This window comes from Panthera onca, chromosome A2 (assembly GCF_046562875.1).
Source record: "Panthera onca isolate mPanOnc1 chromosome A2, mPanOnc1 haplotype 2, whole genome shotgun sequence".
NCBI classification, from domain to species: domain Eukaryota; kingdom Metazoa; phylum Chordata; class Mammalia; order Carnivora; family Felidae; genus Panthera; species Panthera onca.
In genome coordinates, this window is record NC_138340.1 from 7,171,350 (window position 1) to 7,196,579 (window position 25,230).

General features: G+C 42.7%; 1 protein-coding gene and 1 long non-coding RNA gene across 3 annotated transcripts; one reads left to right on the forward strand and one right to left on the reverse strand.

Moving 5' to 3' along the window:
• Positions 1-15,320, reverse strand: LOC132678158 (uncharacterized). Its single transcript, XM_078443438.2, is given in 7 exon segments — positions 1-3,683; positions 3,685-5,127; positions 5,475-5,658; positions 6,049-6,147; positions 9,949-10,075; positions 10,957-11,006; positions 14,684-15,320. Coding segments are annotated over 6 exon segments (2,022 nt in total). The 5' UTR covers positions 11,002-11,006; positions 14,684-15,320; the 3' UTR covers positions 1-3,559.
• On the forward strand, positions 15,208-23,446 carry LOC144615748 (uncharacterized). 2 transcript variants are annotated; one of them, XR_013554326.2, is made up of 4 exons: positions 15,208-15,322; positions 15,875-15,948; positions 18,064-18,147; positions 23,282-23,446. It is a non-coding gene; the product is annotated as an uncharacterized LOC144615748 (long non-coding RNA). The 2 variants fall into 2 exon arrangements; XR_013554327.2 differs by lacking the exon at positions 23,282-23,446 and having other exon boundaries at positions 18,067-18,362.
• The last annotated feature ends 1,784 nt before the right edge of the window (positions 23,447-25,230 follow it).

Here is a 25,230-nt window from a genome sequence, read left to right on the forward strand (position 1 = left end):
TAATATTTCAAATAATAATTTAATTTATGAATGTCATTGGATAAAAAGATCAAAGTACAAAAAGAAATTGCAATTCGCGCTAGCTGAAAAATCAAAAAGGAAATAAATAAAAATATTTACAAAGTAAAACATACCACATACCTAGAAATAAATTAAAAATATTCAAGACCTCTACAATTAAACCATGAAATACTGTTAAGAGAAATTACAGACAACCTTGGTAAATGGATGATTATATTATGTTCAATTGGAAGACTCAGTATCATAAAGATGTCAATTTCATTCAGGTTATTGCATCAAGTCAATGCCAATTCCAAGCATACTCTCAGTGTATTTGTGAAAATTGATAAGGAAATTCTAAAAATATAGAAACAAATGAAGAATAAAAAAAATTGTCTCACTCCCAGATTTCCCTACATACTACAAAGCAACATAGAGATTGAGAAGCCATCTTTAGCAATCTAAAGATATGTTAACAGATGGCATCTAACCTTTATGAAAGGATTTCTACAATTACTTAGCCCTTGCTGAGTTACCAGACTTCAGTTCCCCACTATTGCTAAGACCACAGTAAGCACAACATGCTAGCAGACAAGATTACCTCTATTCCCATATCCGCACTTGCCCACTGCTGCCTCCTCCCCTCTCTGTATACATGACAATTGTCAGGACTCTGACTCAGTGCAGACTCTACTCTGGTTTCTGGATGAGCATGGGAGCCTGCCTTAAACAAATCGGGGCACTGCACTGTGACTCGATAACAATTAGCAAGTGAGCCAGATTCTATTATAATCAACATATTGGAGTTATTCAAAAAGGCCATCGATTCTTTTCTCCCTGAGACTTCAACATGGAAAGAAAGAGCCTGGATCTTCTGGGACCTACAGCAGAGAGAAACAGCCTGCCAGGAAGAATAGCTAACCCAAAAATGCACAGCCAAGACACACAGACAGAATTCATCAAGATAATAAACTCTTTATAGCTTACAAAAATGAGAAGAGTGAAGAGAAGCCAGAGACTGGGATATGTTATTTGTAATATATGTATATATAATATACATAACATATACACACACACATATATATAAAGGTTTTATATATGTATGTATATGTACTTATAGAGATACACATACATACAATAAAGGATAAATACCTAGAAACCCTTCAAATAAAAAAGGAACCAAGCATGGGTGAAATGCTTCAACAGGATGCCCTCATAAAAGATATCCAACAAGCACGTAAAACGTACTTCTCATCCTTACATATCAGGTAACTGCAAACTAAAACCAAAGCAGGATGTTACCATATCCTCTGCTGGATGGCTGAAATTAGAAAGTTCGGCCAGCTAAATGGAATAATCGCAATTTCCACACATTGCTTTTAGGATGATAGGTGTAATCTACCTTTTTGAAAAACTGCAGTTAACTACCGAAACTAAAGATAAAGTCTACCCAGTGATCTCATTCCTACATACAAAACGTATATCAAGAGAAGTAAGTGTTAAGTCTGTGAAAGGAGCAATTAAAACGTAAACCAGACACCACACTAAGAAACCAAACACGTAATTGTACATATTGTATTTAAGCACTTAGATAAAGATCAAGAAAATCAAGAATAAGCAAACCTAATAAATTGAATGAAAAGTCAAAATTGTGGTTTCCTTTGTGGAACAATTATTGACAAGGCAGATAAACTTTCTGGAATCCTGGGAACGTTCTGATTATCAGGGTGTGTACATAAGTAAAATTTCATCAAGTTATACACTTAGGAGTAGCACACTTCATGCATATTGGTATATATATGCTTTACTAAAAGAGCAGAAAATGATAAAGGGAAAGTGCCATAGGTATACTTTCAGAAATAAAGTGGAAATGTAACGGAAGGGAAAAGTATAGCTAAATGTACCTGAAGAAGCATAAACTAAAGAACTCCTCTTTCTCAAAAAAGCAGAAAAATGTTTGAAGGTGTCAAATATACATCTTCCTCCAGTAAAATAGGATGACACCCTGTCTGATGCTTACAATTATAACTAATCTTCCCTGCTGTCCACGGCTCTTCTCACTTGAGGTCCCAGGGGATTTACATAGCTGTCTTTCCCCTTGAGCAAAGTGCCGTGATGGATTAGGCCACAGATAACAATCCTGCTCCAAAATGGCGCCAATTCTACATATTCAGTTGATGTGCCGGAGGGACTATAATATCAGCAAAATGACAGTGCTGGAACTTGCCAGAAAATCTAAGAAGCTGTGTATGACCATGATGGAGGAACTTATGGAGAGGTCTACAGAGCTGCTGTCTCTGAGGTTACTGAAGTGAAAACATATAATGTTCTGTTTCAAGCTAGAATTGATTGGTGGGTCCAGTAATCAGGAAAATGAGCCGGAAACTGAAGCCCACCTGGCCCCCATGCATCTGTCTTCATTGGATGGCTCCACTAAATGAATAATGGCTTCTTCTGCCTTCCCATTTCATGCAAACTACTTCCAACAACTCTAACCTGGAACTGGATGAAGGAAATGATTTTGAGAAATGAAGTCCCAACCATGTCCAACACATACAAGCCAGCTGAACCAACTTTACTTCTAGCTTTCTTCTCACAAGGTCTCTTTTTAAACTCAAAACACTGGGTCCAACTCCCAGCCTTGAGTAAGGACAAAGAACAACATACAAAAACAAGGTATCAGAGGCGACTCTTCTTTCGAGAACTTCGCACTTATTAATTTCTGCTGAAATTGCTTATTAGACAGGAAAAGCTTTTAATAGTAAAAACTGATAACATCAAAAACTAGAAGTTCTTAGTTAAAAAAAAAAAAAAGAAAGAAAGAAAAAGAAAAGGAGCACCTGAGTGGCTCAGTCCGTTAAACATCTGACTTCAGCTCAGATCATGATCTCAAGGGTTGTGGGTTCAAGCCCCACATCGGGCTCACTGCTGTCAGCCCATCAGCACAAAGCCCGCTTCACATACTTTATCCTCCTTCCCTGTGCCCCTCCCCCACTTGGGCTCTCCCCAAAATAAATAAGTATGAAAAAAGAAAAAAGAAAAAAATACCGAGTAGGCAATTTCCAGTATCTACCCTGCTGGATCAAAATGAAACTACCAATTACAAGAAAAAAATTACAAAAGAAATCACAAATACCAAAGTGTTGATACCATAATGATCATATACTTGGAGAACAATGAGCATTAATTAGAAACTAATTAAAAAAAAAAAAAAAAACACTCCTGCCTGCCTATGAAAAACACCTCAAATCCCCTTACGGGTCCAAAAGATTTTGTTATGAAGAACATTTACGTCTCAGCCCAAATAAAAGTACCTCACAATTTAAGCATGGTTAGAGCTGAAAAAGTATTAGAGGAAAACTTATCAACTTATCACTTTAAATATTCACACCAGAAAACAGAAAGTGAAAATCAATGAGCCAGCAGTCCACTTTCAAGGTGAGTCACTGATCTGCGCTTCTGGTTAAGCTTCCTTATCCACAGTTAAGTGATGTTCATTGAAGGTATTACCACAAGGTTTACGCACACAGGTTTCTCTCAGCTGTGAGTTCTCGAGTCTTCAAACAGATAAGCAACAACTTCCTGCTTTCTTACATTCATAGGGTATCTCCGCAATGTTAGGCGGAGGATGTGAAAATGCCTCGAAGACACTCCCGTATTTCTGACATTTATGTATTTTCTCTGCTGTGAGTTTTCACATGTCTTCGAAAGTAGGCAGGGCACACAAAGGCTTTCCCACATTCCTTACACTCATAGGGTTTCTCTCCAGTGTGGCTTCTTACATGTCTTCGAAAGGATGAGGGACAACTGAAGGCTTTCCCACACTCCAGACATTCAAAGGGCTTCTCTCCAGTGTGCATTCTCGCATGGACAGTAAGGTACGAAGAATGGCGAAAGGCTTTCCCACATTCCTTACATTCATAGGGTTTCTCCCCAGTGTGTGTTCTCATGTGGATCCTAAGGGCTGAGGGATAAATGAAGGCTTTTCCACATTTCTTACATTCATAAGGTTTCTCTCCAGTGTGAGTTCTTATATGTACTGTAAGGTGGGAGGAACTAATAAAGGCTTTCCCACATTCCTTACATTCATAAGGCTTCTCTCCACTGTGAGTTCTTAAATGTTCCGTGAGGGATGAAGAACGGCTAAAGGCCTTCCCACATTCCTTACATTCATATTGTATCTTTCCGGTGTGATCTCTCACGTGTGCTCTGAAGGATGAGGGACAACTGAAGGCTTTTCCACATTCCTTACATTCATAGGGTTTCTCTCTACTTTGATTTTTCACGTGTGTATTCAGGGAAGTGGGAAGATAGAAGGCTTTTCCACATTCCAGACATTCATAGGGTTTCTCTCCAGTGTGTTTTCTCATGTGGATACTTAAGGAGGAGGGACAATTGTAGGCTTTCCCACATTCCTTACATTTATATGGTTTGTCTCCTGTGTGTGTTCTGACGTGGACAGTGAGTTTTGAGGACTCACTGAAGGCCTTCCCACACTCTTTACATTCGTAAGGCTTCTCTCCAGTATGAATTCTTATGTGTATTATAAGGTGAGACGAAGAACTAAAGGCCTTCCCACATTCCTTACATTCATATGGCTTATCTCCACTATGAATCCTCTTGTGTTTGGAGAGTGAGGAGGAACAACTAAAGGCCTTCCCACATTCCCGACATTCATAAGGCTTATCTCCACTATGAATCCTTTTGTGTTCCGTGAGGGATGAAGAACAGCTAAAGGTCTTTCCACATTCTTTACATTCATAGTTCGTCTTTCCAGCGTGAATCTTCATATGTGCCCTAAAGAATGAAGAACAAGCGAAGGCTTTCATACACTCCTTACATTCATAGGGTTTCCCTTCAGTGGGAGTTTTCACATGCTTCTTAAAACAAGCAAGAAAATGAAAAGCTTTCCCACATTCTTTACACTGATAGGGTTTGCTTCCGGCATGAGACCTGATGTGATTTTTAAGGGATAAATGATCTGTGAAGGCCGTTTTACACTCGCGGCATTCATAGGACTTTACTTCAGTAGTTCTCTTCAGTATATTCAGATGTGAGATTTGGCCGAAGGTTTGTCCACGCTGATTTTCTTCACTATGTTCATTGACGTTCTCCACCACGGGGCTTCTTTTAAAAATAAAAAGCACATTATTAGTGGTAAATAAATTTTTACCATTTTCAGGGATTATGTACATTTTCTGCCCCATCAAGTTACAAGTTCAAAGTTCTCCCAGAGGGCTCTACCATAGCCAATATTATCAATGAGTTGTTTTCACTTATATAATTTTTCTGATAATTGCTTACAACTGAACTATGTGTCAAATACTGAAGATCTCAATGTAATTTTCAAAAAAAAAAATCTTGGAAAAATTCTTTATGAATTCACAATTTTTGACCAAGTTCTATATACATGTTTTTTTAAGTTTTATGACATTTTAAGATCCTCTCCTCAGGCACTACTTTTTCTTACTTACCTCAAATGTCTCTCACGGTTTTTGTTCTGATAATAAATACCCCGGTATTCCCCGTTTTTGTGTAAAATGGATGACAAAGAATCATTCCTTTTGAATCTAACTATCTTCTGTTCATTGGATATTTTTTGTCCATAAGTATCTTGTGGAGTAACTGATTCTCTAGTTTTAAGTTGAGTCTCAAAACCTGAAACAAAAAAGTGAAGGCACCTATAAGCAAAGGACTTCTGGAAGTGTGGCTGTTTCAGGACTTTGGTAATAATATGCACAATGGTCAAAATGCAACTAAGAAATAATTCTATGAAGACTAGGACTGATAGTAACACAAATAGGGAATTATTAGGAGAACAAAACACAAAGGAACCGGATAAAGTGCACATGACCAAATACTAACTTACAAGAGGAAATACAGATCTTTCCAAGAACAAGGACACTGTGAGAATACTGATAAAAAATCAAAACAAGGAATCTGGAAGATCAGACCCCTCAAACAAAACAAAATTTTGCTCTGCTTTTATTTGATTTTTCCAAACGTAATATCCCCCCAACCAGGATAGTTTCTCCCAAGGATTCTTGCCTTCCTGGTGCTCCCCCTGGATAGGTCCTCTTTCCACTGTTTCCAGGTCCTCCTCTTGTTTCCACTGGGAGATCAGATACGGTGTGTGGAGTGGATACCCTAGTAATGCAGAAAGGCTTATCATGACGGAAAACAATGACAAACCATGAACATTTCCATGACAGTCAAAATTTTGCTCTTCTGATACTCTAATTATGGGCAAAGTAAATTTAATTTCAACAAGACGTCAAAAAAGTTTTTCAAGTGGGGGCACGGTAGGGGGGGTTGACAGTGACAGAAACAATGACACAGCCTCTGATTTCTAGAACCAATGTGACAATCACATCTAAACTTCAATATTAGAAGCTGGTCTGATACTCAGGACCCTTTGTTCTCCTGAATATAAAAATCTCACAGAATACCAATCTTAAACAAGGTTATGCTGAGACCATGATAAAATTAAGCAAAACAAGGCCACTATGTAATTTAATCTAAGGGTGACCCCCCCCGCCCCCCCCCGCAATACATACACACTACTCCATAATAAAATTTCTACCTCTTTTTGTCAGCATCCAATCTAAAGTGACCACCTGTGGACTGAACAGTGTCCCTTGAAAATTTATGTCCAAACAGATCAATGAAACAGAACAGAGAGCCCAGAAATAGACCTACATAAACACAGTCAGCTGATCTTTGACAAAGGAGCAAAGGTAATAGAGAAGATAGTCTTTTCAACAAAGACTGAAACAACTAGACCTCAACATGGAAAAAAATTAACCTAGACACAGACTTTTACACTTTTCACAAAAATCAACTCAAAAAGGGATCACATGGATCAAAGACCTAAATGTAAAATGCAAAACTATGAAATACCTGGAAGAAAACATAGGAGAAAATCTAGATGACCTAGGGTCTGGAGATGACTTCTTAGATACAACGCCAAAGGCATGACCCATAAAAGAAATTCACAAGCTGGACTACATTAAAATGAAAAAAGTATTGCTCTGCAAAAGACACTGGCAAGAGAATGAAAAGATAAGCCACAGACTGGGAGAAAACATCTAGAAAAGACACATCTGATAAAGGACTGTTATCCAAAATAAATAATTTTTTTAAAGTTTATTTATTTAAGTAATGTCTACACCCATGTGGGACTCACACTCACAACCCCGAGATCAAGAGCCACATGCTCTACTGACTAAGCCAGCCAGGCACCCCCATAAACAAAGAACTCTTAAAATTCAACAATAAGAAAACAAACAACCTGAGTAAAAAGTGGGCCAAAGACCTCAACAGACAACTCACCAAAGAAGAGATACAGATGACAAATAAACATATGAAAATATAGTTCAAAATGTCATCAAGAAAACACAAATTGAAACAATGAGATACTACCCCACGCTTATGAGAACAGCTAATATCCAGAACACTGACACCAACAAACGCTGGCAAGGAACTCTCATTCGTTGCTGGAGGGAATGCAAATAGGGACACCCACTTTGGAAGATAGTATGATAGGGCAATCACACTTCTTGGAATTTACCCAAAGGAGATGAAAACATGTCCACACAAAAACCTGCACACACAGGTTTACCGCAGCTTTATTCAAAACTGCCCAAGCATCGAAACAATTAAGATGTCCTTCATGGGGCTCCTGGGTTGCTCAGTCGGTTGAGCACCCGACTTCGGCTCAGGTCATGATCTCGCAGTTCGTGAGTTCGAGCCCCGCGTCGGGCTCTGTGCTGACAGCTTGGAGCCTGGAGCCTGCTTCCGATTCTGTGTCTCCCTTTCTCTGCCCCTTCCCCACTCATGCTCTGTCTCTCTCTGTTTCTCAAAGATGAATAAACGTTTAAAAAAAAAAAAAAAAATTAAAAAAAAAAAAAAGATGTCATTCAGTGGGTGAATGGATAACTAAAACTGTGGTACATCCAGACAATGAAATATCATTCAGAACCAAAAAGAAATGAACTATCAAGCCACAAAAAGACATGGAAGAATCATAAATGCATATTACTAAGTGAAAGAAGCCATGGGAAAACCGATACGATTTGGTCCATATGATTCCAACTACATGACATTCTGGAAAAGCCAAAACTATGAAGACAGTAAAAAGATCAGTGGCTGCCACAGGTTAGAGAGGAAGAAGAGATGAACTGACAAAGCAAAGAGAATTTTAAGGCAGTTAAACCACTCTGTATGATACTATAATGACTGATATATATACCATTACGTATTTGTCCAAACCACATAATGTATAACACCAAGAGTGAATCCTAATGTAAACTATGGATGCAGGGTGATGATGCTGTGTCGATTCAGGTTTGTCAGTTGTAACAAACGTACCATTCTGGTAGATGTTGATAGCAGAAGACACACTGTACCTGTGCAGGGGCAGGGCATATAGGAGAAATCTCTGCATCTACTGCTCAATTCTGCTGTGAATCTACAACTGCTCTAAAAACAAGTGTCTTAAAACAAAATGTCAGGGACACCTGGGTGGCTCAGTCGGTTAAGTGACTCTTGATTTCAGCTCAGGTCATGATCCCAGCCAGGGTCATGGGATCAGGCCCCTCGTCAGGCTCCTGGCTGAGCATGGAGCCTGCTTAAGATTTTCTCTCCCTCTCCCTCTCCCTCTCCCCACCCTCTCCCTCTCCCCCGCCTTCCTCTCCCCCACTAGCGTGCGTTCTGTCTAAAATTTAAAAAAAAAAAGTCATGTTCACTTGAAACCTCAGAATGTTACTTTGGAAATAGGGTCTTTGTAGATATAATCAAGTAAAGATGAAGTTACACTGGATTGAAGTGGGTCTTCAATCCATTGACTAGTGTCCTTATAAGGATTAACATAAAAAGGGGAAAAGGCCATGTGAAGATAAAGGCAAAGATTAGAGGGGCGCCTGGGTTGCCCAGTCGACTGAATGTCTGACTTTGGCTCAGGTCATGATCTCACAGTTCATGAGTTCGAGCCCCACATCGCGCTCTCTGCTGTCAGCACAAAGCCTGCTTCGGACCCTATTTCCCTCTTTCCCTCTGCACCTCCCCAGCTCCTGCTCTGTCTCTCTCTTAAAAATTAATAAACATTTTCTTTTAAAAAAGGCAAAGATTAGAATGAGAGAGCTGCATGGGGCACCTGGCTGGCTCAGTTGGTGGAGCATGCAACTTTTGATCGTGGGGTTGTGGGTCTGAGCCCCACATTGGGTGGAGAGATTATTTAAAAAGAAAATCTTAAAAAAGAAAAAAAGAATGATATGCTGTGTACCAAGAAACACCCAGGATTGCTGGCAACCACCAGAAGCCGGGAAGAGACAGGAGAAATTTTCCCATAGAGCCTTCAAAAGGAGTCTGGCCTTATATTTCCAGTCTCCAGAAATATGAAGTAAGTCTCTGCTGTTTTTAGCCACAGTTTGTGGTACTTTGTTATGAAAGGCCTAGGAAACTAATACAGCCAACTTCCACAGGCCCATCCCCAAATCACTCAACCAAAGCACAAACCCTATAAGATGTACTTTTTAACACCTTTCTGAGACATACCACAGCTCCCCAGGTCACTGAGTAATAAACCCCACTTGTTTACAGGTATGTTCCTGGTAGTCTCTGAGTAAAGAACACTGACATCAATAAAATTATCCTAAGGACCGAAACCACAAACCTCCCTAAGACCCAAAGGGATGCCCGAAGTCTATGCCCACACTTTCAACACGTAATAAGCATCAACTCTTTTAAAAAACCACAAGAAAAAGACAGTTCACTACACAGATGTTTATATTCATGATGAAACCACTAGACACAGTAAGTTCCTTGGGGTCAGTAAGTGTGTGTCGTATTTACCGCTTTATTCTAATTCCTCAGTCCAAATCCTAGAACAAGGTCAATTAGTAAAATTGTTTTCTCAACAACTAAATGAAGGAATGTTGCCTCTCTTACCTAATGAGGCCAGGTTCTGGAAGTTTTCCAGCATCACATCTCTGTAGAGGTTCCTCTGAGCAAGATCCAGCAAAGCCCATTCCTCCTGGGTAAAGTCCACAGCCACATCCTCAAAGACCACTGAGTCCTAAAACACACCACACATATTCTCTTCAGAAAGGTGCCAACTCTCCCCATATATGCAGAACTGATGAATGTTGATAATACTGGGGAACTGAGAACTAACTAACTCATAGTAAGTTCTGAAGATACTATGGTCTCCTGACATCTACCACAGAATGCAGTCATCAGATCTTTTGCTCTCCCCGTAACTCTCTTCCTAACTGATCCAATCCTGTCTCATGGATCTAACTACACCTCTAAAATGTTAAATTTATCTCTTCCACAGTTTGATGGTAACCAATTCCAGTCTTATAATAATCCAGAACAGTCCAGAGCATATGGCTGAAATGAGAAATGCTCTAGAAATGAAATAAATTCCACATTGACACCAGCAGTTACTTGTTACAGAAACAATTTCACCTGCTTCCTTCTTTCCCACCATAGCAATGAGCACAACATGAAACACTGGGTCATATCGGAATGAGGTTTAAATGCATAAAAACACACCGAGGAACAGAGAGCTCTTCTTTTTTTCACTAACCTGAGACCCAGGGGACTGCAGAAATACAACTTTCATCTCAGGCCCACAGCCAGCCATATTTTCTTGTCCTGTAGGCCAGGGGTCAGCAAACTACAGCACATGGGCTAAATCCAGCCTACTACTTGCTTGTGTAAATAAAGTTTTACTGGACCACAATAAAACATTTGTTTAAGTACGGTCTGGGGCTGCTTTAGGCTAAATTGGCAGTTCAATTGCAATAGAGACTCTATCGCCTTCAAAGCCTAAAATACTTACTATGTGGTCCAACAGAGAAGTAGACTGCTGACCACTGCTCCACACAATTAGGAGGTCAATGACCTGGCGGAATGGAAAATTCTTTTGGCGAATTATTAGCCCCTACTTACCTGTGTCATATTTTTCTGCAACTCAGCAGCTCTTTCTTCTTTCATGTTCCCTTCATGAAGAAAGCCAGAGTACTGAGAAGTTAGAGCTGAAGCAAGAGAAAGAAGACACGAGAATCCAGATCTCCCCACAACTCACGAGGCGAGATGCTACGGCAGGTCCGTTATGAGGGACCACTCCCCTCAAAACAAACACACACGCGCACAGCCCCAAGACACCCAACCGAATACACACTGATCTACTAAGAAGGTGAAGTAATCTTATCTCCTCTAGAGCTAGAAACTCTTTAGAGCTAGAAACCATTGCTGTGGTCCGTGTTGATCATTAAAAAAAAAAAAAAGGTTAAACGTCCCATTTTGTAAGTTAACTGAAATTTTTAAAAGTTTAGCTGTCAATTTTCCCACGATAATGAAAAGCAAAACCTATGACACGATGCCTTCAACCATAAAAATACACATTGTGTCAAATCCAAAACAGCACTTCTATATCCAACTTCTGGGGGCTCCACTCCCGACATTTCTTCCGCACTCCTGGCAGGCTAACAGGCATTGCTTCCCAGCCTCTGACCACCGAATCCTCCCTCCAGGGGCTGCAGGGTCTCTGAAACTTGGTTTTTGAGAAAGAGCATCGACCGACTCAATTCCACGTGTCGGAGGCAGTGAAGACTGCCATGCTTGACTCTCTTGCTAAATTTTGCCTGTACAGAGGACCGCAGCAGCAGGGCAAGAACACCTCAAGTTAGCAAAGTATGGCATCTCCGATGGCGTTCTCTGCAGTTGTTACGCAAACTTAAAATAACAAAAACGCAACCGTTTTGTCCGTGCAGTGGATCCAGCAGTATATTTTAAATCTAATAAAAACTCCAACATCCTTTACTACATCAGTAATGTGCCATTTGAGCAACCATGATGTGAGAATGACTTTGCCAAGAGCTTTCCTCTCATAGAAGCTCTGCAAAGCAGATATTGCAACTAGTTTAGAGTTGAGAAATCTTAGCATCAGTTAACCACATACTCAATGTTACTCAGTCAGAAAGGGCGTATATACTACATATACAGGTGTGTGAATGCAGGCCTGTTTTCCTTCAGAGCCTAAAATCCCAATGAGCGTATTTCTGAACACAGACCTTACAATTTAGTTGTTAATGAGTCTGTTATTACTAACATTACCAGAGTCTGGCCTGGAACCCTGCTGTGCACTCTGGAGAATACACAAACGAAGTATTCCACTGAAATGTTTTAGCTTTGTGAGCGCCTTCTCTTGACTAAGCCTCCTGTCTTGAGCAAGGACACTTCCCTTAAGGCCCTTACCTCTTGCTTCTTTATTTCATATTTACTTAGGTAATATTTACCCTGATCCCACTACATACAGTCACAGGGGATACAGCACTAAACAGAACAGAAAAGTCCTGAAGCACAGGGCTGTTATAATCTTTTAAGGGAGGGGAATAAACAGAGAAACATATCAGGTAGTGGTACGTGATACATAATAATGTAGCCAGCACATTATAGGGATAGAGAGGCACACACATATTTATCTTTAGTGAGTCAGGACTACTTTTGTGGCAGGGAAGAAGTAGACAATTAAAAGAAGTGTTTCAGGTGCACCTGGGTGGCTCAGTGGGTTAAGCTTGCAACTCTTAATTTTGGCTCAGGTCATGATCTCACAGTTGTGAGATCAAGCCTCACATGCGGGCTCGACGCTAAGCGTGGAGCAGGCTCAGGATTCTCTTTCTCCCTTTCTGCCCCTCTCGCTCATGCTCGCTCTCTCTAAATAAATAAACATTAAAAAAAAAAAAAAAGAAGTGTTTCAGAGAACACTGGAAATCCACAGCTGGTGTGATTTATATATTTATAAATATCATCAACTCCAGAGGAAAAAAAATCAGTAATGGTGGGCTAACGATTAATTTAAAGGTTGGAAAAAGAACAGCATAAACGTTCAGAAAAATGAAAATAAGACAAAATTAATGGTATTTTTTAAAATTAATAAAAAGAGGGGCGCCTGGGTGGCTCAGTCAGTTAATTGTCCACCTTCAGCTCAGGTCATAATCTCAGGGTCCGTAAGTTCAAGCCCCATGTCAGACTCTGCTGACAACCTGGAGCCTGGAGCCTGCTTCAGATTGTGTCTCCCTCTCTCTCTGCCCCTCCCCCACTCACGCTCTTTCTCTCAAAAATAAATAAATGCTAAAAAAATTTTTTTTTAATAAAAAGAATAAAAACAAAAAATGTGCCCTTTGGAAACTAATGAAATCAACATACCGTTAGCAATTTTAATAGAATTATGAATGGGTCACAACCACAGATGTTGCAGGGAGAATATAACCAAAAAATTAAGGAAACATGAAAATGTACAGACATGAATGAATTTCTAAAGGAAGTATAACTTTCTGGCGACATTCTTTTTTTTTTTTTTTAACGTTTATTTATTATTGAGAGACAGACAGATACAGAACATGAGCAGGGGAGGGGTAGAGAGATGGGGAGACACAGAATCTGAAGTAGGCTCCAGGCTCCAAGCTGTCAGCACAGAGCCCGATGCGGGGCTCAAACTCACGAACTGTGAGATCATGACCTGAGCCGAGGTTGGTCACCTAACCAACTGAGCCACCCAGGCGCCCCTTTCTGGCAACATTCTAAAATAAATACAAAACTTGATTACAACCAGCCCTTAATAAAACAATACAGTAGTTTAAAACATGCCCACAAAGGAAATATAAATTACAAACTGTTTCACAGGCAAGTTCAAATAAGTAAAGGGTTCATAATTCCATTGCAGGGATGGAAAATACTATTTTCCTGAGTGTTTCCAAGACCAGAAAAGTACAACTCAAAATAAAATAGGCAAGATCTCATTCATACATATGAATGCAAGGTAATATAAAAATATTAGTGCAGCCAAGAAATGAATAGTGGTTAAAAATTGAATCTTCAATTAATATAATCATCACATTAACAGAAAACCATGACTATTCCTCTTAGATACCAAATAGTGACTGATCTCTATGAATATCCATTGGTGATAATTTAACCCACCAAAATTAGAGAACAGCTTTAATTGGAAAAAATAATTATTATCTACAAACATCTACAGCAAACATCCTATTTAACTGCTGAAATGATAGAATAACTCTGGGATCAGGAACAAGGCAAGGATGCAAATTATACACTATTCTAGTACTGTCTGTCTACCGTAGTGGAAGTCCTAGCAAACACCCTAAAGAAATAAAAAGAAGGGGCACCTGGGTGGCTCAGTCGGTTAAGCCACTGGCTCTAGATTTCCGCTGAGGTCATGATCTCACGGATGGGGAGATCCAGATCCGGCCCCTACGTTGAGAGCAAAGAGTCTGCTTGGGATATTCTCTCTCTGTCTCTCTCTCTGCCCCTCACCTGTTCGTGCTTTCTCTCTCAAACAAATAAACGTAAGAAAGAAAGAAAAGAGGAATGCAAGGTACAAGAATAAAAGAGAAAATGCTGAGAATGGCACAAGACCGCACTCTCGGTATGAAATTCAAAACAATCTACAGATAAATGATTAAAATTTATAGCTGCTTTCCACGAGGGAGGGGTAACAGGGATATTAAGTAATCAGTTCACCTTTATGTACCTGGATATAATGTATCAAATTGATGCCCACAGGCAAGGTAAAGTTCACCGATCAAATATCTCCTGCCCCAGGAGGGGAGAGATGGGAACGGAGTTGAAGCAAATGTCACCACCCCGTGCTCACCGAACACGCTGAAATCCAGACCAACGTACAGACGAGGTGGAGGCGCTCGTCCCCGTAACCCGAATGGCAGGGATGCTTTTACTTTCTGAGAAGACACCAAAAGATGCTTTGGAAGGCCGATTAAATACGAAGGTGGTTCTCTAACTCTAACCTACAGCCGACTCACCCCGGCTGCTGGACGCAGCCCAGAGCTCCGGATTCAGTGAGTTCGGGACGAATGGCGGCCTGCCGCTGGGTTCCAGCGGGGATAGGAGGCACGGCCGAGAGGCCGTCCTGTAAATGCCGACCTCTCCGCCTCCAGCGGGTCGGACCTGGCGCTGGCCAGGGGCAGCCGGGAAGGACACAAACGGAGGTAATTAACTACCTCGGACTCGAGACGGGGACCGAAGAGATATGGCCGCCAGCTCGCGCAGGCGCATGAGTCCACTTCTGCTTCCGGTTTCTGGGCCTCGCACAGCGTAAGGGGCGGAGCCTCGGTAGCTGAGCCGTAAGATTACGAGGGGTGGTCGGGCGGGAGGCGTCTCTTTCTGGCCGCGAGTGGAAGAGAAACGCTAGTTTTCTTCTGGGGAGAGAGGCAGTTGGGCCCTGCGGGCGAATCAGCGCAGGATTTGGAATTGGACGGGACTGGGGGGGCATCAGGTCCGTGGCAGGGTTTGGTTGACTAGGACTGTGGGGCGGAGCTGGGTCGAGACAACGCCTAGGGGCGTGGCTTAGTTGACTATTCCGAAGGGCACGGTTTACGGTGGGACCAGGTGGAAGGGCGAGACTGGGTTGGCAATTCTTGGGGAGCTGAGGTCTAGGGGGCGGGGCTGCGGGGATAGGGTTAGGGACTCCCATTCAGGCTCCGAAGCCAGACAACTGGATGCTCAATTGCGTTTTTTTGAATTTATACCCTTCTCCACTTTGTTATGCACAGGACACGATAGTTATAACTTTAAGCCTATACCACTTCCTAAGATCTCCCTTCCATTAATTCAGTCCTTTCTTAGGTCTTTAGTTTTCCCTTTCATTGTTTTATTGATTACTGCTCTTGTAGAGAAAGGCTATTGATAATTGTTTATGCAAGTCCAGTTACCTGGAAACCTGGCTCTCCTCTAATAGTTGTCACTACGTTATTTGATTTTCCATATAAATACAATTTTCTGTCCCTGTTTTTTTCTTGTTCTAATACTACCTCGTTTCTTTGTGCAGGACCTCTCAAACTGTTGTAAAGTCAGAAAGAAATCAAGCATTCTTGTCTTGGTAATGATTATCAAGGATGCTAGGTAAGCTATTTGCTGTAGATTGTGTATGGTGTTTTTTTTACACACTTATACATCGAGATGTATTCATTCATCCATCATTCTATTTAAAATAGATTTTACATAAAATTGACAAATTTTGAAACTTACAACAAACTGAAGCTGTGAAAAGAAGTTGAAGAGCTACATAGTCCTGAATCTATTAAAGGAAGTATATTTACAGTTTCCCTTGACTTTACAATGGGGCTATGCCCTGACAAACCCATCCCAGGTAGAAAATACCATTAAGTCTAGAATGCATTTAATACACCTAACCTAGCTAACATCATAGCTTAGCCTAGCCTACCTGGAGCGTGCCTAGAACACCTACATTAGCCTACAGTTGGGCAAAATTATCTAACACAAAGCTTATTTTATCTTTTATAAAGTGTTAAGTATCTCATGCAATTTATTAAGCAGTGTACTGAACTTGAAAAACAGAAAGGGTATATGGACATAGAATGGTTTTAAGTGTACTGGTGGTTTATTCTCATGATCTCATGGCTGACTGGGGTTGCAGCTGGCTACCCCCGGCCAGCATCAAAAGAGAGTATCATACCACCTATCAGTAGCCTGGGATGTGATCAAAATTAAAAATCCAAAGTATGGTTTCTACTGAATGCATATTACTTTCACACCATCATAAAGTCAAAAAATTTTAAATCTAACATCTTAAGCCAGGAACCATCTGTATCCCTGCTGGATTCTGTGGTTCAGGTTGTGCAGATCGTTGTGTTAATCCTCAGATCATTTTTCTACGTGTGCAGGATGGTTTAGTATTGGTCTGGCTGTACTTCATGGACATGAGACACAAAAAACTCAGATTGTGTTCTTTATGAAGTTAATGAAGTACCTTTTAAAATCTGGTTTATGAAGATGTATTATCAGTTTTTGATCAATGTAATCAAATCTTCATGCATCTATTAACTGATTACATAACTTTGCTTCTTTAACTTTATGATGTCATATCTGTATACAATATTTAATTTTACATAACCCAATAGTCTATACTTTTGAGTCTATACTTTTTTGTTTAATGTTTATTTATTTTTTGAGAGAGACAGAGTACAAGTGGGGAGGGGCAGGGAGAGAGGGAGACCCAGAATCTGAAGCAGGCTCCAGGCTCTGAGCCCTGACTTGGGGCTCAAACCCACAACCGTGAGATCATCACCAGAGCCAAAGTCAGATGTTTAACTGACTGAGCCACTCAGGCGCCCCAGTCTATACTTTTTTTTTTTTTTAATGTTTATTTAATTTTGAGAGAGAGAGAGAGAGAATGAGCAGTAATGAGGGAGCATAAGGCAAGCTGACAGGCTGCAAACACCCCAGGTAGGATATGTGTGATATTTCTCGACACTCCTGGCTGCCCAAGAACAAAAGAAAAGGAAAAACAAATGGTTATCTGATAGAGATCATAGTCCTGCAGGACCTAAGTCTCCATCACTCCTCCATAGTAAAGTGGTAAACAAAGGCAGAAGGAAATGGCAGATAGAAATAAATTTCCCTATAATCTCCAGCCCATTGACAAATACTTGAGGCCGGCAGATTAAAATGTTTCTACAGGAACTCCTTATGGTCTTAATGCTAATGCTTTGCTAGAGGGAAAAACAACCCTAGCTTGACAATGGCTGGGCCTCCACTATTCTGTGAGTCTTCTTTAGCATATGAAAATCTCACTGAAAACTTCCCCTGGACTTTACCTCCCTCAACCCCATAGTATATAACCAGTCTCTCCTCATGGTCCCTGGGCAGCTCTTCCTGGCCATGGGTCCTGTCCCCGTGCTTCAATAAAATCACATTTTTGCACCAAAAACGTCTTCAAAATTTCTTTCTTGGTCGTCAAACCTGGACCCCACAAGCCCCACTATCACCCCCAAAAAACCTCATGAAGCGGGAGAGGGCAGAGAGAAAGCGAGAATCCCAAGCAGGCTCCACTCTGACAGTGCAGAGCCTGATGTAGGGCTCAAACTCATGAACTGTGAGCCAAAATCAGGAATCTGGCGCTTAACCTACTGAGCCACTCAGGCGCCCAAGCCTATACTTTTTAAAGAATGTTTTCTGGGTTTCCTAGGTTGCTTTTATTTATTTATTTATTTTAAGCAGGGGGGCCTTGAACTCACAACCCTGAGATCAAGACCTGAGCTGAGATCAAGAGTCAGAGGCTTAACCAACTGGCCCACCCAGGTGCCCCTCCTAGCTTGCTTTTAAATCTTCCTAAACTCTAGAGTATAAAAGTTATTTTCCTAATTTTCTTCCACATATTATTATTTTTAAAACTTCTCAATGTTTACTCCTCAAGGAATGTGTTTTAGTGTGTAGTGTGAGATAAAGGTCTGTTATGCTAATAAGCCACTCTGTGTATTGGCCTTTGGGTTGTTTATTTCTTCGCTAAGGGCTGTGACCCATTAACTCAAAAGCCCTCTGAGGCCAAACTCAAACTTTTGCATATCCAACTTTTAAAATAGCCCAACAAGCATATTTTTAGCCATTCAGAGCCTCCCTGCTTTGGATACTGTGAAAATGTCACCCAGCATCTACTGAACACTGATAAGACATAGAGCCTAGTAAAACACCAAGCTGCTGTGGCCTTTCAGAGCTCTCTGACTCCTCCATTGTGCTGAGCAAAGTCACCTAGACAGTAAGACCCCTCCCAGATGCCCCTTTCCCCCAGGGGTTCCCTTGCCCTCCTCCCCTTCTGGATGGTGGCTTCTGTGCCATAAGCCTTTGAATGGTCTCATGTTGGGACTTCCCCTGTCACACAACCCTGTCCAAGAGCCACCCTGTTGAAGGAAAAACAGTGGTGGACTTAAAGTGGTAAAACCGATTTTATTCAGCACTATCACAACAGGGGAAAAGAGACCTTAGTATAAAAGCAGGTTCAAATCCAAGTATCTTATGGGTAAATGAGAATTTATAGGCAAGAGGTATGGTGGAGGTCAGTGGATGGTAAATCTTTGTCAACCCAGTAAAGGTCATTGGATTTTCTACCTCTTGTGGTCCTGTCTTCTCCCTAGATCAGTCCTCAAATCTCTCAAATTCCCTACAGGTGATCAGGATGCGACTGAGGTAATCAGGAAATAGATAATAGGGACCACCAGTCAACAGGACAATCGATTGACAAAACTATACTGGACAGTTTCAAGTGGTTGAAACTCTAAAATACCTGTGTGTCAGTTTGACATGGTGTTGTTCTGTGCTGTTTTGCTCTGCGTGTTTTGTTATTTTTTGAAGTTTATTTATTTTGAGAGAGCAAGCGAGCAGGGGAGTGGTAGAGAGCTAAGGAGAGAGAGTCCCTATGTGGGCTCCAAGTAGACAGCACAGAGCCCAATGCAAGGCTCGAACACTTGAACTGTGAGATCGTGACCTAAAACGAAATCAAGAGCTGGTTGCTTAGCCGACTAAGCCACCCAGGCACCCCTTGCTCTGTATATTTTTTGGGATCTCCCACTATGTCTCATTAGCCTCAACAAGTGGTAGTGCAGGTGATGCAGGCAGGGTGGGCCCAGGGACCCAGAGGAGAGTACCACAGGACCAGTGAAGGGGGCCTTTGGCTTCTCACAGGATTGAAATCAAATGCAAGCCAGAGAAAGTAAAAACAGAGTTTCCTGAATAATAGCATCGGTGATGGAGAATGGCAGACCGAGTGTCTGGGAGACTCGGAAAGGAAAAGAGAATTGGGGTTAGGGATTTATATTGGAAAAGGGCCTAGAGTACATTTTTCTTCAGGAATCCAGGGTAGGGTCCAATCAAAGGCAAGTGTCAGGTGAGCAATAGACTCCACAAATTACTAAAGGTAGGGGTATTGATGCCATTATCAACCAAGGCTTGTTCAAAGCTAATGTTCTGGAACATGTTTGGGATCTGGCTCTTCTTAGGTGTTATCAGGTATTTGGGGCCTAGGATGCAACTCAAAGAATGATTAACTCTCTTGCCTTCCCCCTGAATGGGAACATAGCTTTTTTGTCTTATTCAGAGGCAAAATATTGAACATGAGTAAATGGGGCCAAGCAGAAAAACAGCAGAGATGAGGTCATTCTCAAATGGAGTCCTGGGGCTCCTGGGGCGCTCAGTCAGTTAAGTGTCCAACTTAGCTCAGGTCGTGATCTCATGATTCATGAGTTCCAGCCCCGGGTCAGGCTCTGTGCTGACGGCTCAGTGCCTGGAGCCTGCTTTGGATTCTGTGTCTCCCTCTCTCTCTGCCCCTCCCCCACTCGTGCTCTCCCTCTCAAAAATAAATAAAAACATTTTTAAACATTTACAAATATAAATAAATAAAATGGAGTCCCTTCAGCTTCCCTACCTCATAGGTATTTGAGTGAACATCATTGGAACTGACTTTTGGGGTCAGAGGTGCAGTAGCTTGGGGAGAGAGGTAAGCCTGCCTGCTTGGTCCCCCACTAAGCAGCTCTGGACCCTGTAAGACTTCCGGGCCCAAGCAGGAAAAGGGGAGAAGTGCCTAAGTCTGGACCAAGGGTGGGCTGCCTCTGACCCCATCATGGGCTGTAGCGAGAGGAGGTCCCCATGGCCAACTGGTGTTTTGGGATACTCTGAGACTAGACAAGTCCCTAGGAATTGCTACAACAGGTTCATAAGCCCATAAGGCAGGGATGGCAGGTCTCCTAAGCACACTTGGGGGAGGTGCCTTTGTCCACAGCCAGCAGGCTTTAGCTGTAGTCCCACTCAGATCTACTGTCTAGGATGGCATTCCAGCCCCTCCCCAGAGGGCCACTGAGACCCCCAACTCTTGGGCCCAGCCAGCCAAAACATTAAAGTAACTAAAGTCAAAGAAGTTTATACCCTTGCCTTTCCCAGGAGCCCAAAGAAGGTGGCTGTTTTACTGAAAAAATGTTCTGAACCATGAGATGGGTGTTGCGTCCTGCTTACCACAACTTCATACCACCCAGAGGAGGAAAGAGCCCAGGCTCCTGGGGGAGATGAGACAGGACAGAGTGAAGGATCCTGGGGGAAAAAAAAAATGACTGACATTCTCTGCTAGAAAAAAAATGCAGTGTCACCACTGTAAGAACAAAGACATTTTATCCTCCACTTTGCCAGTGACCATCCAAAAACTTGTAAAAGACCAAAAGGCAAAAGGGGAAGGCAAAAAAAAAAAAAAAAAAGGGTTGACTCTTGGAGGAAGTAATTCAAATCATCCCTCTCCTTAAGGGCCTAACCCTTTCCCCAGCCCCAGGAAATGAATACCTTGGGAGGAGGATTAACAAAAAGGGCAGGAACCAGCTTAACTGTTAAAATCGGGCACTTTGGCTACAAGATTCTGTCCTGGGTGTTCCAGACAATCACCTTTTCCCATGATTAGAATGGGACCTGCTGAGCCACCCTCGTGAAATGAGCCTAAAGCTTTTTGCTGTTGGTGGGCACCAGCTGTTAACAACCAGTTAACCAGTGGAGGTTGGTGGTCAATATGCTGCAGTAATTACTGGCCAAGCAAAGGCGCTGAAAGGATACAGATTCCTGCTATTTCACCTTTTAATTCCCTGGTCGGCCTGTGCTTAGAGCCACTAAGCAGCAATGAGGCTGACGGTCGACTAGAGTTAAACATGATTATTCCCTTCATTAGAGCACCCCTCCCAGATATCACCGCCTAGATGGATGACATTTGATTTGAAGTTCTACGTTTGGCTAAAATGTTCTGTTGTGTAAACGTTTCACAGGAGAGACAGGCAAGTACCCGGGAAGTAGAACTCATGCCTTCAGACTACACAGATAACATCATTTTGGCATACTCCCCGGGGGCAGGGTGGGGAGGTTCCTCTACAGGCGGACACAAAGACCATCAACTTTAACCTGTACTCTTTGTGCCACTTCCCCTTAGCTGAAGAGCCCAATCTAGACTGCGACCAAGCAGTTTTACGTTCTGCACTTCTGTTCTGAATGGGGCAGGGCAAAAAACACCCTTACCTCCTCAGAACCTAAGAGGCAATGAGAAACTGTCCTCTGACAGTTTCCCAGGGGAGGTAAGTGGGAGGTGGCCTCATAGTAGCTCCTTACTTCCAGGCCTCCCATCCCTCATGTTCTGGGAAGATCCGCAGGGCGTTCTGCCAACACTCACATTTGCCACAGTCAGGCCCTTTGCCTGCATGGCCTATGTGGATAGATACAAAGTCTCAAGGGCACTGTGGCAGAGCCATTTCTCTACAACTCTGGCCCCTGATTTTTCATGTATCTAGCCAAGAATTCTTTGTAGATGCTTTGTGCGTTAGGCAGAATAATGCCCCTGCCAAAGATGTCCATGCCCTAATCCCCAGAACCTGTGAATATATTCCTTTGTATGCCAAAGGGGACTATGCAGGTGTGGCTAAATTAAGGTTCTTGAGATGGGGGGGGGGGGGCACCCCAGGTTATTAAGGTGGGCTGAGTGTAATCACAGGGACCTTTCTAAGCAAAAGTGGGAGGCAGTAGGGTCAGAGTCAGAGGAAGAGATGTGAGAATGGAAGCAGTGATCAGAGTGATTTATGGCCACAAGCCAGGGAATGGAGACAGCCTCTGGATGCTGGAAAGGCAAGGAAATGAATTCTCCCCTACAGCCTCCAGAAAAAACACAGCCTGTGGATACCCTGAATGTAGCCCAGTGAGACCCATTTCAGATGCCTGACCTTCACAATTACGAGACAGTACATTTGTTTTGTTTTAAGCTACTAAGTTTCTGGTAACTTGTTACAGCAGCAAGAGGAGACTAACACAGATATTGTAATTAACTGTAGTCATAGGGGCTTATACCAAATTGATTCTGTTCTTTTAGGGAACTTCAGACAAGACTGACCAGGACCATGACTCCCGGCAGGGTAATGAGGGGGACATGGCTTCAGCTAGGCTCCCCATGCAGACCCAAGCCAATTAAATCAGTAAGCCGGGTGCAGCAAGATGTGTCAGCGGCGAAACATATCCTGCTTCAGCTGGCCAGCAGGAGGTCCAGGGTAACACAGTTGTTCATTACCACTCACACTAGAGTGTTTAGAACATTGTCATCATCTGTGGGAAATGTACAAAATAAGCCAATAATAATAGGATGAGGCCAAAGGGAATCATATAGTGTCCAGAAAGTTAATTTTGTGCTGTTACTTCAAGTTCAATATCAAGGGAACTGCTTTTCCCTGGAGGTTCTTTGAAGTGTCTAAATGTCTTCATTTCAGAGGTTATCTTGAGGCACAGAGAGAAAGTTTATGGATTGACACCTTGTTAAAGTTCATTACAATTCAGCATCCTCATTTTGCTGCAATTAAACTCACATTTCCCTGTTTCCAGAAATCCTGGAGACCAAAACATTGGCCAGATCTCATAAAGATTTGTTTCCCTACAGAGTTTCTGTTTGGGATGGTGAAAAATTTTTGGAGATGGACAGTGGGGATCGTCGGACAACTTTCTCAATGTACTGAATGCCACTGAGTTGTACACTAAAAGATGGCTAAAGTGGTTAATTTTATGTATATTTTACTGCATTTTAAAAACGTTTGTTGTCCTTCACGGTCTTATCTCATTGTGTGCATTTTTCTCTGACCAGTGTGTTGGCTACACACACTCTTTCTGATCTCCCAAGTAGGAGCAAAGGGAGGAGCTGGGGACAGTGTACGAAGGTTTTTTTGGGAATAGCAGAGAATTGTAATTTGGGACAAGCAACCTACAGCAAAAACCATAGGCTAGTCCAACAAAGAGGAGGAACATTATTTTATGGAGCAGGAGAAAGTTGTGAGGGGTTGTTTCCAACGGGTCCATTGGAGAAAAGGAAGAGTTCAGGTTGATGATGGTTTCTCATTGGCTAAATTGCTGAGGTAGTCTATTTCTTGCAGGAGATGTACATCTGTTGGGGGCTGTAATTTCCTATTGCAGTTCTTCTTTTGGGGGGGGCCTATAATTGATAATTCTTACTGTGATTAAGGAGTGGTACCCTGTGAGAGTTCCCCCTCTGGCCTCCTGACTGCATTTTAGTAAGGTTCCTTTTCCCACAAGACAAAGTTTCTGAGAATAAATTACAATTCTGTCAGACCAGCAGGTTCACTACCTAGTCCATGACATATCCCTGGGAAGCAAATCCCTGAAACCAAGAAAAATTACAGCCATTCAAAATTCCCTCCCCTTTCACTAAAAGATAATGTAGAGGATTCCTAAGACTTATTGTAGACCGTCCATTGCCAACTTAATGATTTATCTGCCTCCTTCTAGGAAATGACTAATGACACCCCTGAAGCTCTGCCATGGGAGGTCACTGTAGCGTTAGCCTTAAGGCCAACTCAAGGCTAATAATAGGGAGAACTCTCCCACTCTGGGTCTCCCAAATGATAAGCCGTTTCCTTTTAGTTGGTACCTGAAAGGGATGGCCAAGTTCTTAAAACTTTTTAAGTCGAAATCAGAGGCTCATTAGGCATAACAGTTGCTCTCCTAACCCGGTAAAGAAGACATGTAGCTTCAGCCGCACATCTAGACAAGCCATTTCATTTAAACTTAGGTCACCTCTTCACCTCCAGTGTAGTGTCAGAGACTTCAGACTGAGATGCTGTAGCGCTTCTCCCTCTTGCCTCAAGTGTAGTTTGCAGCTCCCTTCACAAACAGGAGGCTGAACTACATTGAAAAAATGAATCACGCATAGTGCCATAGGAAAAGGTCAAGTGCAGCTATGTAGTGATTGTATTCATGATCTCCGCGGGGAACGTGCAGGCACAGTTGTGCAATGAAGAGGACGGTTCACGTATGCACCAAAATTTGAAAGCAACTGTCATCCAGGTAAGACGGGTAAGAGCACCGCGCCGGCCCAGGACCACAACCCCACCTTCCGCTCCAGCTCCTTCCGAGCCGCTCCCCGCCTCCCGGCAGGAGGAAAACTGCCTCTCTCAGCTAGCGGGCGCGAGAAGAGGCGTCGGCGCGGCCCGCCCAGCTTCCGAGGCCCCGCCCCTCGCGCCGTTTGCGGAGACCGGAAAAGCGCGTGCGCGTGGCGGCGGCCATCTTGGCCGCGCGCCACTCCCGCGTCGGAGGGAGAGTCATTGCTTGTCGCCGCCCGGCCTCTGAGTGGATACGTAGGAAGGGGGGAGCCCAAGAGAGAGGCGCGGAGTCAAAAGCCCCTTCCTCCGAGAGCCCGGGCCGGCTGGGCCCTCGAGGCGGGGAGCAGCCCCGGGGGGGGGGGGGGAGGGGGCGTGGGAGCCAGGCCTTTCCTGGTCGCGGCGACTCCGGCCCCGACGTCGCCGCCCCCCCAGCGTGGCGGTTGTGTCGCATCCTGGCGGGCACGCGGTGCTCTTGGCGTTGTCAGTTATCGACGTT